We start from the raw sequence: 14114 nt of genomic DNA on the forward strand, positions 1-14114 counted from the left end.
GACGGTAAGCCTCTCATGGTGGAGCCAGGAACCACTGTGCTGCAGGCGTGTGAGAAGATGGGGATGCAGATTCCGCGCTTCTGCTACCACGAGCGCCTCTCTGTTGCGGGGAACTGCCGGATGTGTCTGGTGGAGATAGAGAAAGTCCCCAAGCCAGTGGCGGCCTGTGCCATGCCCGTCATGAAGGGCTGGAACATCCTAACCGACTCCCATGTGACGAGAAGGGCCAGAGAGGGCATGATGGAGTTCCTGCTGGCCAACCACCCGCTAGATTGTCCAATTTGTGACCAGGGTGGAGAATGTGATCTGCAGGACCAGTCCATGCAGTTTGGCAGTGACAGGGGCCGCTTCACAGAGGACAAAAGAGCTGTGGAAGATAAGAACATTGGTCCCCTCATTAAAACCATCATGACACGCTGTATCCAGTGCACTCGCTGTACGCGCTTTGCCAGTGAGATTGCAGGCGTGGAGGATCTTGGTACTATTGGTAGGGGCAATGACCTGCAGATTGGCACCTATGTAGAGAAGATGTTCATGTCGGAGTTGTCTGGGAATGTGATCGATATATGCCCGGTCGGGGCTCTGACCTCCAAACCATATGCCTTCACTTCTCGTCCTTGGGAGACCAGGAAAACGGAATCTATCGATGTTCTGGACGCTGTGGGCAGTAACATTGTCGTGAGCACCCGTGGTGGTGAGGTGATGAGAGTTCTACCTCGCCTGAATGAGGATATTAACGAGGAGTGGATATCGGACAAAACCAGGTTTGCTTATGACGGTCTGAAGCGGCAGAGGCTTACTCAGCCGATGGTGAAGAATGAGTCTGGACAGTTGGTCTCAACCTCTTGGGAAGACGTGCTAACCCGCGTTGCCGGAGCACTGCAAGGCGCTCGGGGAAGCGTTGCCGCTGTTGTTGGGGGCTTGGTGGATGCAGAGGCTCTTGTCGCCCTGAAAGACTTGCTGAACCGTTTGAACAGTGATACCCTCTGCACTGAGGAAATATTCCCCACGGCTGGGGCTGGATCAGACCTGCGTTCAAACTACCTGCTGAACACTGGCATTGCTGACATCGAAGAGGCCGACCTTCTACTCCTGGTCGGCACCAACCCGCGCTACGAGGCTTCTTTGTTTAACGCACGGATCAGAAAGAGCTGGCTTCACAACGAGCTGCAGGTGGCTCTAGTGGGGCGGCAGGTGGACCTAACTTACTCTTATGAGCATCTTGGCGAGTCTGCCACGGTTCTTCAAGAAATCGCAGCAGGAAGTCACCCTTTTGCCGGAGTCCTGGCTAAAGCAAAGCACCCTGTTGTAGTGGTTGGCAGCAGTTCCCTGCAGAGAGAGGACGGGGCTGCTATAATGGCCGCTGTGTCCACCATCGCTCAGAACGCTCATGCCAGCAGTGGGGTAGAAGAAGGTTGGAAGGTCTTCAATGTGCTTCACAGGGTTGCTAGTCAAGTAGCTGCACTTGATCTCGGCTACAAGCCAGGGGTGGAGGCTATCAGGAAGAACCCACCTAAAGTTCTGTTCCTGCTGGGGGCCGATGCTGGATGCATTACTCGCCAGGACCTCCACGAGGACAACTTGATCATTTATCAGGGTCACCATGGGGATGTAGGCGCAACAATGGCCGACATCATACTTCCTGGAGCAGCATACACGGAGAAATGCAGCACCTATGTGAACATAGAGGGCCGTGCCCAGCAGACCAAGGTGGCTGTGACTCCTCCAGGCATGGCCAGGGAGGACTGGAAGATCATCCGAGCCGTAGCTGAGCTTGCAGGAGTCATTTTGCCCTATGACACCGTTGATGAAGTGCGTGCTAGACTGGTGCAAGTTTCTCCAAACCTGGTGCGATATGACGACATTGAGGTGGCCGGCTACTTTAAGCAGGCTAACGAACTGGCTAAGGCAGTGAACCAGGCTATCCTCCCTGAGGCTTTAGTCCCTCCACAGCTCACTGTGAAGGATTTCTACATGACAGATCCTATAAGCAGAGCGTCCCAGACCATGGCAAAGTGCGTGAAAGCAGTCACAGAGGGAGCACACGCTGTGGATGAGCCGCCCTCCATATGCTAATGCTCATCGTTGCTGTCTCTCCATATTTTAACATTTTGTTTTTTCGTAAATTAATTTCCTACTTGACCGTACTACAGCGTCACATAAAAAATTACAGATCTGCAAGCTCGAAACACGGTGAGCAAGTGACACGTTTTGAGCTTGTAGATCTGCTACTTTTGCCATTTTTGAATTTGAATCCTGAAAAGAAACAGTTTTGGACAGCTTTCCACCCGACAGAGACAATCCAATTCACTAAGCAATTTACGCCCATATTTTGATCTTACCAGCATTTAACACAAAATATTGTCTTAAATGCCGGTAAGATCAAAATAAGGTCGTACATTTCTTAGTGAATCGGGGCCAATATCCATCCAGTTCTTACTCAGAAATGTAAACGCACAACTCCTATGTTTGCACTAATTGATATGCACAACTGCTATAAATGGTACAAATTGTTACGCACAGCTGTCTGGGAGACACAACTCCTATATTTACACAAATTGAAAAGCATAACTCCTATATTTGCAGATTTATAGCGACATGTTTATTGTATTGCCGTTCAACTGTACTATATCAGATATAAAGCCAAAAGTAAACATTTTAGAATCAACATACTGTACAAGCCTGTGGATTTCTTTGCTGTAGTGTATAGCATGCTGCTTACAGTAAATCTACCTCATTTTCATATTCATTTAAAAACATCTACTAGGGAATGAGGCAAGTTGGGAATTCATGTCCCACCGGGTTATGCAATACCCGCTGTATCCGTTGTCTGAATAACCCTTGTACTTGTCGGTCTGTGTACCTTTTATGCCCATATATGGACATTTCTGTATCTGTCTGTCCGTCTGCCTGTGTCCCTTGTATGTCCATATATAAAGATATCTGTATGTGTCTGTCCTTGTCCCTTTTATGCCCATGATCCCTGATGCCCATAAACTGTATGGGCATATTGGTCAGATCAGCGTTTCTGGACACCCAGATCTCCATATATGGCGAATTGTGGTTCTCAAATTGGGGCCCAATGCCTTCCTTGAGGGGGTTTCCCAGCTAAATCTGTTAGAATAGAATATATATCAAAATCAGTTTAACACGCGGTGTGAGCTTGATCCACAATTTTCAAAAAATCGTGGAAAAATGTGAAATATTTTCACAGTTTTTGATTTTTTTTTAACACACATCTTGTATGGGGGTCAAACAATATTTTCAGATGGGGGTCTGCAACCAAATACATAATAACTGTAACGGTGGAAAGAGATTTATGGGTGGATTTTAAGGAGGATGAGCCGTCTGGAAAATAGTTGACTTCTGCTCAGTCAATGGAGCAGACACTGCTGCTATGCAGTGGTGGAAAGTAACTAAGTACATTTACTTAAGTACTGTACTTAAGTACAATTGTTAGGTATTTTACTTAACTAAAATGTTCAATGTTTAATACTTTATGCTCAGGGGCAAATATTGTAATATTGTACTTTTTACTCCACTACAATTATTTTAAAACTTTAGTTTAGTTACTTTGTAGATTTTGATTATTACAAAACCTACATTAACCACTTCAGCCCTATTTAAACTTTGGCCATTTGAAAATAGCCGATCTACAAGCTCACAAAGTGTTGCGACGCGTTGTGAGCTTGTAGATCTGCTATTTTCAAGAAATAAATTATACATTTTAGACATAATGATAACTTGTGAAACGTGACATTATGCATAATGAGTACTTTTACTTTTGGTACTTTAAGTATATTTTGATGCCAATACTTGTACTTTTACTCAAGTAAATCTTTAATTCCGGACTTTTTGTAACAGTGTTTCTACATGCAGTCTTGATACTTTTACTTAAGTAAAAACTTTGAGTACTTTATCTACCACTCTTGCTATGTGATGTGATCGCTGTCTCATCTGTACTCATGCTGCTTCCTCTGCATCGTGTTAGAAAATACACCTCTTACCATGTTGACAGCTTCCTTTCATCTGTGGTTTCATGTTCCCTTAAAAGATTTGCGTTGTGAATATAGTCTTTTTAGGTGATTTAATTCCCCTTAAACTGTTTGAGTGAAGAAGACAAGATTTAGCTATGTTTTAAGAAAAGTGGCAGCAGTGTATGAGTGAGTGTGAGTAAATATGTGAGTGTAACTTTCAATAACCTGAACCTTAAAATGTTGTCAAGCAAAACAGAATGTTGTACTGGGAGTCAAGACACAGTGTGCAGACTTCCCTTCCTTCTCCAGTGTACGTATTGTTGTTAAACACCTGTAAAATGTTATTGGGATGTGCATGCTTCCCTTTGGACTATTTCTAACTTTCAATAACCATAACAGCATAAATAATTGACATGAAAATATAAAAATACCCTACCCTAATATAAAGTGGGACATTACTGAGCTACAAGTACAGAAACTATCTATCCATCTATGCTCCAAAAAAAGAAAAAAGGGGGAAAAATTAAGAAAAGCGCTTCTCGATTATTCCATTAATCAAAATGACTGAATAATCGCCAAGAAAATAATCGATAGTTGCATCCGTCCACAACTCCCACTAAACCTGAAACTGTCTTCATGTTCACTGTCTCGGAGACAACGGAAATAATCTGTCTTCATGTTCACTGTCTGGGAGACAGTGAACAGAAATACAAGTCATATTTCAAGACAACTCAAGCCACACAAATGTCAGCATTTGACCTACTGACCGCAGCCCTCGCACCATCGAACTGGTCAGATCCGGATAAGGAAAAAAAAATGTTCTGGAAAGATTCACATCATACTTGACTCCCCCTAACAGGTCTGTGTGTGTGTGTGTTCCCACAAACACCTGCATGCATTACACAACTACTATAGTTCAGGACTGTGAGAAAATAGTGAAATGCTTTCATGGCATCACTGTAAATAATGTTCACCCACCCACCCAGCCACACACCCACACACCCACACACACACACACACCCACACACACATACACAGAGAAAGACAGAAGGACAGAGAGAATCTCGCTGAAGCATTCATAACAGCACTGAATATTACATTGCTAGTATTCCCTGATGACACACAAGAGCCCTGAGCATACAGCATTTTCAGAGACGATTTTTATTCTTTCCCCCCCCCCCCCCCCCCCCAGTCTCCGTGTCATCTGGACAGAGCGTTTGTTGTGTGAGTGTTCCTTCTCCCTGGCGTCTCTGAGGGATGCTTTGTGAAGTGATGTGAGGAGGATGGCTGTGATATGCGTCTTCAGTTCACTGGAGAGAGAGTGACATTTGTTGCTCGGGATGAACGATAATCTAGCTCGGCAGCTAAAGAACAACAACAATACGTTGGACGGCAATGTCAATAGCATGCTGCAAAGGTTACAGTATACAGTAGCAAAATATAAAGTTTATCATTTTATTTATTCATTCTTTTTTTCTGGGTGGGGGGGGGGGGTGCGGCGGGGATGGATAAGAGTAAGTCCTGACCTCACAGCGGCAACGACAACAGATTTATATCAATTACTAAATGTGAATAAAGCACTGGAGCAGCATGGACTGTTAGATGAGGTCACTGCATCTTCATCAGAGTTATGGCTCTGATGAAGATGCAGTGACACACAAATGACAGTCTCTTTTTGTTCTTTGCACCTTTAATGAGAAGGTCATTTAACAGTCCATGCTCACTCAGTGTTGCCAAGTCCGCTTATTATAAGCGACTTTGGGCAGTTAAAGTCACTAGTGAATAAGTAGCTGCCGGTTGCGGTTGTTTTGTTGGGCTAGTCAAAGTGTAGTTGATTACGCAGTATTTCAAGTCAGTATTTTGTGGGTATTTTGTGACAAAATGCGTAGGCTATAATATACTAGTTGTAAATGTATAGAATCTGCCAACCACAGCTTAAATACGTCATAGTGTAACACTAGATGCTGATGGTGCGTAACTTCAGCCCGATTCATTGTCACATAACTCATTATTATTACTATTATTATTACTTTGTCGCATGATTATCATGCATGGTCATTAACCTGGTTAAATGATACTGGCACGATATTGACCATGATACTGACCATGACCATCATACACTGACCGTATCCTGTCACCAATGGAACACGTCGGTAACGTGTTTGTGTAATCAGAAATACATTGCCGATTCAGCTCTGTGACCAACTCCGCTGCTGGCTTAAAGGGTAAGACCACTTTGGTAGAGGTTTGGGTTGTGTATTTACCTTGCCATGATGTAACTCCAAGGTGGACAAGAAATCAAAAATTATTGCTCCATTGATTAGAAATTGATAATTCTAAATTTGCTCCTCATTGACTTACATTGTACGGTAAAACAGCTCTCAAAGTCACTCTTTTAGCACGTAAACGAACACGAACAAAGCTGATTCAGACAATATAGAACATCAACAAACCCAGTACTGTTTGTTTTTTTAATAAAAATGTTAACTTCCTGCTGATTGTACTATTTGAAGATCGGGATCCGGATCCGCGAATCCAGTCCGGGTTTTCTTCTAAATAAAAATTGCAGGAAGTTGACATTTTTATTTAAAAAAAAAAACAGTACTGGGTTTGGTGATGCTCTATATTGCCTGAATCAGCTTTGTTTGGGTTCATTTATGTGCTAAAAGAGTGACTTTGAGAGCTGTTTTACCGTACAATGTAAGTCAATGAGGAGCATATTTTGAATTATCAATTTCTAATCAATGGAGCAATTATTTTTTATTTCTTGCCCACCTTTGGGGTTACATCATGGCAAGGTAACTACACAACCCAAACCTCTACCAAAGTGGTCTTACCCTTTAACAGTGAACAGCAATTTCTTTCTGGGGAAGGACCCCCAAGACCACATTCTAATTCCCCTCAGAATAACAATGTGTCCATACTATACCTTGTATACTGAACAACGAGGCGGAATAATATGGCACAACATTCTTGCCGGGAACAGACGGTGAAAACGAGGCCAGTATTTGGCCCTGAGCAACGACATAAAGAAGCCCCGAAGCTGCTTGTGGAACTTTTTCACAATTGAAAAGCGAAGCCTTAATTATGCTTCGTCGTGCAGCAACGCTGCTCGTCCAAGACACCTTTTTTTTTGCTCCGATGCATAAATTAGGCTCAAGTTTGTTATCTCGGCTCCTCCGCAACAGATGCCCACAACAGCCTTTCCCTCTTGCCAACACACACGTGCACATTGGACACAAAAATTTGGGGTGACAGAGGTGACGCTGGCAGGGGTGATTCAAAAGGCATTTAGGGAATAAAGATGTGGAGGTGGAAAACTCAAGTCCAGATGGAGTCCATTATCATGAGAAGGATTCACTACGAGGAGAGTGTGTGGAAGTGCACTTCAGTCGTCAGCTCTCAGTGATGGAATCCTGCCATAACAGAGAGCTCATCATCAGGCCCTATTTTAACCACAGGCACCCTAGCATCCCTATTCTGGGCATGTGATGGTAGCTCAACGCTCTGCGACAATAGATGAACATTTGGCAAAAAATAGCCACTTGTAGCTGGGCTATTTTCGCTGAAGAGATTTGGTATAGATGGAAAAAAGGAGGGGTCCAATTAAAGGGGAATTTTGGACCACGGTTTTCTTACCTTTTCTATGATGTTATGATATCCTAGGATGAAGTACAGTTGAAAAATGTCATAACTCCCTCCCGGGTCCGCCACAGCTAAAAACACGCGGCAATAGGCCTTGCGCTAGATCGCATATTTTGATAGCTTTTTTTTTGGGTGAGATCTGACGTTCATAGTGGCAGAACACTATATGCAATGTGATTGTCTTGAATGCGCCCCACCGGAAGTCTCGCTAGACGAGATTCAAATCTCGAGATTGAAACTGTACCATTCATCCTAGGATATCATAGAAAAGGTAAGAAAACCGTGGTCCAAAATGTCCCTTTAACCCATTAAGACCTGAGGCGATTCTTTAAAAAGTTCTAAATCCTAACAGTTTAAAAAAAAAAAATCTAAAACATTTTTTTTCAAGATTTTTCAAAAATAGCAGATCTACAAGCTCATAGCGCGGCACTCAGTGCCGCGCTATGAGCTTGTATATCTGCTATTTTTGAATAGCCAAAGAAATCTAAAGTGACACAGACACGTTCCAGGTCTCAATCAATCTGGGAACCCATCGCCAACTGAAAATGAAAAACAGCGCCCTCTGCTGTTTGTTCTATGTCTGTTGGCTCTGGGCGGACGATAACGTAACACCAGAGCACAAGGAAACCGGTGTTTGTGATGCGCCTTCAGCGCATCACTTCCGGTTGGTGCGACTATGTTTTCATTCCCACTAACAATATTTCTACACGGAACACTAACACCACTTCTCCCAGAGAACATGGATCGTTTTGGTTATAAGCCCACTTGTTTCTATGATGAAAGAGTAAGTTAAAATGTGAATATATTTCCGTGGTTTTGTCTGCTCCGCGGACGCTATTGTTAAATTAGTTTCGGTTTGTTTCGAGGGGGAAAGATCGACGGACATGTGAATCCCGCCCACTACATGTGATTGGGTAAAGCGCGGCCTACTTCCTGATCTGAATGCGCACTCGTTATGACGAACCTCCCCGACAGATTCCAACGCAGTGCAGAAGCTGTTCTTGAGAGATTAGGTCTCAATAGACCCTAGAGTTAAAATGAAATAGGGTTACTTAATTACTTCAAATAGAGTTGAAGTGGTTAAATACTGCCAGAAAGACGAGAAGCACCAATCGACCCATCCATCCAGCCTGGTAGCGTATAACAGCCTTGCTCTATATCCTCGCATATCCTGCTGCGGTGCTGGGAGAGGGAATCAAACCGGGCACCATCTGCCAGCAGAGAGGCTCCCTGTGGGTTGCAAATAGATCTCCATCCCTTTGAATCAGCCAAACCAGAAGAGTCAGAGTCACTTTTATTGTCACATCACAGGTTTACGGGTTATTGAATTTGCATGAAAACAGAATCTCTCAGAAGAGCAGCATCCCGTTTTCTCAGTTCACCTACTTTCCATCAAATAAATGGTTTCGCTAAAACGCCTTATGTGGCACCATGCAATAGAACCCGACTGACTGATCTCAGGGCGGACACTTTAAGCACAAGGAAACTGAGCTGAACTGAACTGAGCTTTGGTACTGTATGAATATTTTGACGCTAATACTTTTGTTCTTTTACCGAAGAGAAATTTTGAATACAGGCATTTTATTTGTACCAGAGTATTTCTATATTGTGGCATTGCTACTGTTACAGGCCTCAGGAATGAGTTACCTGTTAGCAGAAGATGTGTCCTGTTTTGTACAGGGAATATATATAGACAAGAGACGTTAGGTTGTTCTTCAAAGCAGGCTGTAGTCGGTCTGATTTATTCACAGAATCATATATTCACGTCTTTTCTCTTTTTCTCTCTTTAAATTCAATCATCTCTCATATTCTCAATAATCACATATTCATCAATTCACATTTCACAATTTACCATAAACTGTTACTGGTAGAATACCATTGCTACATATTGGTCTATTTTATGTTGTCACATTTCACCAATAATACTGCTTACACAATACAATATGTGCTCTGGAAGTCACATTCTTCTTAATACTGCTTTAACCAGTCTCTGTAGGTTACTTATAGTACTGCTAGTACTGTACTGTAGTACTGTTTTTAAACCTTGTATTGTTTAGTTTTCACAGTCTTACTGCATACAGAACGTTTTTATAAAGAACACACATAAACAATTAATCAAAATACTTGTTCCCAAAAATATCACAAAACCTTCCATAAACATTTGCAATATTACACCAAACACTAGTAAACTGTGGAGTTAAGGCACTTATGTCAGGGAGCTGCCGTTTTTACATAGAAAATAAACAAGGCCACCATTTTAGAATCAGTCATTCATTCAATGCACTTTTCCCATGTCTTAAACTTAACCAAAACACAATATCTCTGGATCAGTCTTTGACCAAACAAAAGAAGAAAGGCTTATGAGTCCTTTGAAATAAGTTGTGATGCTTTTGCACATGTTACTAACCTGTTTTGTACAGGGAATATATATAGACAAGAGACGTTAGGTTGTTCTTCAAAGCAGGCTGTAGTCTGTCTGAAGAACGGAAGCCTCAGAGGTCCATAATATCACACAAACCATGGCTCACCCTAGGGCGATACTCCCCCTGGTGGCGTGACTAAGTAACTACTATTACTATTAGTTGAACACAAAACACATATGGATTTGGCCTCTTACAATGCAAATACACAAAATGAAATAAATAACATCACAATTGTGCACATACACTTGTGGGTGTCACACACTCCCCAACAAAAAAATAAAATGGCTCCTTACATTTTACCACTCAAATAACACTTCACAAGACCCAAAATAACAAACTTTTAGTGCAATTTCTTAACCCTCAAGAATAGGTTGGCATGTTCTGGAATACTGGACAGGAGTAAGGGGATGGCCAATATGGTGATGGGATGGGATAAGGGGTTGGAACTGGGTAATGTGTCAGAGGATATACTTGCATTCCCCAATGTGCCATCTGGGGGGGTCCATAAACCTCTGCACTACTAACTGATGGGTGTCCCTGAACTGAAGGCTGGCCTAAAGTGTTGTAAGTGAAACGTGGTGCTGGCCTCCTATCTCTAATGGACCTTCTGGGTGTGTGTACATTAGTGTCAGGGGTCAGGCAAGGTCTCTCTTGTATCCTTTCTGGAACAGGCTCCTCTGATTCACTTTCACTCGCTGTGGAAGGTGTGTGTCTGACCCTTGACTCTCCATTTCCTTCCAATTCCTCCTCTTCAATGTCATTGTTAGGCTCATTGTTCTGCTTATCACCATACTGTTCCTGTTCTGTTTCTCTCGGTTCTGTGGGTATAACTTCCACTCTATTTCCACTTCTCAGATTATATCTTAGCTCATAGTAGGTGTTTCCATCATCATCAGAATTTGTGTCACTGTCGGGTTGTGGTTCTGTCTCTCTGTGAGGTGTATTTGGGACTCTCCTCTTCTTTGACTTAGGTTTTTCTGTCTCTGCAGGCAGATCAACAGGTAGGTCATTGACAAGATGCAACAAATTGCGATGCAGGACACGTGACTTGTTTCTATCATTTTCTTTGACCACCTTGTAGACTGGATTGTCATTGATCTGTTCTGTCACCACATAGATGGTGCTTTCCCAATATGACCTCAACTTTCCAGGACCACCCCTTTGATTCAGGTTGCGTACCAGCACTCGATCACCTGGTTGCAACACTACTCCTCTTGTGTGCTGGTCATAGTACTTTTTCCCACGAGCACTTGACTTTTTGCTGTTTTCTGATGCTATACGGTACGCTTCAGTCATTCGTTCTGCCCATTTCTCAGCATAGCCCCTTGCTGTCTGGGGTTCTTCACTCATAAACATCCTAAATAGCAAGTCTATTGGCAACTTTGGGTGTCTACCAAAAAGCAGGAAGAAAGGTGAATAACCAGTCGCTTCATGGCGTGTGCTATTGTATGCATGTACAATCTGGGGAAGATAATCTTTCCAACTTTCCTTTTTTTCCTCACTTAGAGTACGCAACATCTGGAGTATTGTACGGTTAAACCGCTCGGCTGGATTGCCCTGACGGTGGTAGGGGGTAGTTCGTGAGTGTCCCACTGTGCTCATTTGCTGTAGTGTTCGAAAGAGTTCATTCTCGAACTCGCGTCCCTGATCATGATGCAATTTGGACATGTAACCGAATCTGGGAATATAATCATTAAATATCTTCTCCGCCGCTGTTTTCCCAGACTTGTTGCGGGTCGGATAGGCCTGTGCATATCTGGTAAAGTGGTCTACCACAACGAGTATGTATTGGTACCCTCCTCTACTTGGCTCTAAGTGCATATAGTCAATGGACACAAGCTCAAGTGGTGAGCTGGTGGTTATGCTACCCATTGGTGCTCGTATGTGTGTCACTGGCTTCTTTTGCTTTATGCATTTGCACTGTCTGGTGACATAGGTTTCAATCTCACGTCTCATATAGGGCCAATAAAATCTCTGTCTTGCCAAATTGAGAACTCTTTCAGTGCCGACATGGCCCATATCATCGTGCAAGTGCTTGAGAACTAGTGGTTTAAAGCTAGCGGGCAAGACTAGTTGACGTCTCTCTGCTGTCTTACGATAGAGAACCCCATCTTCTAAGTGAAGCCTTGTCCACTCATGCATCATTTTCTTGCCATTGCCCCTCACGCTCCGTTTCATGTCATCTGTCAGTGTTTTGTTTGACTCTTTCATTTTCAGAATTTCACCGATCACTGGATCTGTTCTCTGGGCTTTCTGCAGTTCAGCAAGATCAATAGGTGTCACAGCTTCTCTGCTGCTCGGTTCAGACTGAGCACTCTGTGCTAGAGCCAGGGCAGCAATCCAGGCAACATCTCCATTCTCACCTGCCCTGCACCCTCCCCATGTAGCAGTGACAGCTTCTCTGGGCAGTTCCTGTGTACACTCAGTGACATATTTGTTGATGTCTAGGGGGCACCTGGACAGTGTATCGGCGTCACCATTTGCTTTGCCAGGTCTGTACTTTATGTCAAATCTAAAGTAGGCTATAATGGAAACATGAACAAAAAACAAAACTATCGCAGGGTTAACCCCTTTGTAGTCGGAAAGAGCCATATGTGTCCGTCTTTTTCTTGTACTGTATCTTGTGTAACTAAGAATGAATTGTTTTAATGAAGAAAACCTAACCTTACTTAACCTTAAACTTAATCTTCCCTAGTCTACCTGTTAATCGTAACCTTGGTCTTATCTGCCTGTTCAAATTCAACTTGCTATAAAATGTCCAAACCCCCTGTGCTTAAACATGGCAACCCTGTGCTTGTTTCAGGATAACAACGGTGTTATTGGTCTTTTGGAGCCAATGGAGAAATGTAGCCTTCCAGTTCAACTTCACATCAAAGAGCCAGTTGTGAAGATTGCATCAGGTATGTGCTTCATTAAGGTTAGGGCTCCGCTGGGCAATTAAGTAATTCTTGTATAGCAACGAATACAATTATTATTATTTATTTTTTCTTAATCGTTTAGTCTGATAAACTACTTACCTATATTACCACTTAATTTCTCCCCCCCCTCCAGGTAATGACCATCTGGTGATGATGACGCATGATGGGAACCTGTACACACTAGGGTGTGGAGAGCAGGGCCAGCTGGGAAGGGTGCCGGAGATGTTCTCCAACAGAGGAGGCAGAATGGGCCTGAGTAAGTCATGACTGTTTTCCAGTACTAAAGAACTAAAGAGAACCGCTCTGTGCTGTCTTGAATGCATTTCATGCGTTCTAGATTTGTTTTCCAGAACGCTACGGCTCAGTTTCAGATAAGGTTCTCTAGAACATCTGCTCCATCACCCCATCAGTTTGGGGGTCCCTGGTCTGAAAAGGTTGAAGACCCCTGCTCTAGAACCTAATCAGGGTCCTGCTCAGGAGCTATAGTAACAATGAGTTCTGGAAACTCATTGAATAGAATATTCAATATTATTGCCAGCAGTTAAAAGGACAGTATCTTTTAAAGAACCAAAATGGATTAAATGCTAAATTGACCTCCCGGTTGTTTTGGGTTTTTCTTTATTTCTGGGACCCTCCATTTAGTTTCAAACTATCGGTCATTTAGCCCCCTTCGTTTTAGAACCACAGCCTTTTAAAGGAGTAGTTAACCCAAAAAATTACTAATTTTCTATCAATTACACGCCCCATGAAGCCTTGAATTCATGGAGATTATTTTGTTTTTGTCACATTCCTAAGCCAATAATTTATACCGGATAATAATTACCGGAGGAGACTACTGACCGATGACCCGGTCAATTCAGGAATGCTGTCTCCATTAATACAAAGCTTCATGGGTTGTGTAATTGATTGAAAATAAGTCTTGTCTTAAGTCGTGTTTTGGGTGGTCTTCAATAATCCATGTTTTGTATATAATGTACGGTCTGTGTGTTTATTTGATTTCAGGCCGGCTGCTGACCCCCCAGGTGGTGAAATTCAAAGGCAAGGTGCAGCTGGTGGATGCCTTCTGTGGAGCCTACTTCGCCTTCGTCGTTTCAAAAGAAGGCCATGTGTACGGGTTTGGATTTTCAAATTACCACCAGCTTGGTGAGTGA

At 43.0% G+C, this 14114-nt stretch overlaps 2 protein-coding genes across 2 annotated transcripts; both read left to right on the forward strand.

The window, feature by feature from the left end:
- LOC308084005 (NADH-ubiquinone oxidoreductase 75 kDa subunit, mitochondrial-like) lies at positions 1 to 2076 on the forward strand (the record flags this gene model as incomplete). Its single annotated transcript, XM_080426468.1, has 1 exon — positions 1 to 2076. Exon 1 carries the CDS (start codon positions 16 to 18, stop codon positions 2074 to 2076), a length of 2061 nt encoding a protein of 686 aa, XP_080282594.1. The 5' UTR covers positions 1 to 15.
- A 294-nt stretch (positions 2077 to 2370) lies between these two features.
- On the forward strand, positions 2371 to 14114 carry LOC308083445 (regulator of chromosome condensation-like; the record flags this gene model as incomplete). The annotated part of the gene is made up of 5 exons (XM_080425759.1): positions 2371 to 2376; positions 11035 to 11046; positions 12849 to 12945; positions 13097 to 13219; positions 13966 to 14114. 5 exons carry the CDS (start codon positions 2371 to 2373, stop codon positions 14112 to 14114), a joined length of 387 nt encoding a protein of 128 aa, XP_080281885.1.

This window comes from Gymnoscopelus braueri, assembly GCF_963280865.1.
Source record: "Gymnoscopelus braueri genome assembly, chromosome: 4".
In the NCBI taxonomy this organism is placed as follows: domain Eukaryota; kingdom Metazoa; phylum Chordata; class Actinopteri; order Myctophiformes; family Myctophidae; genus Gymnoscopelus; species Gymnoscopelus braueri.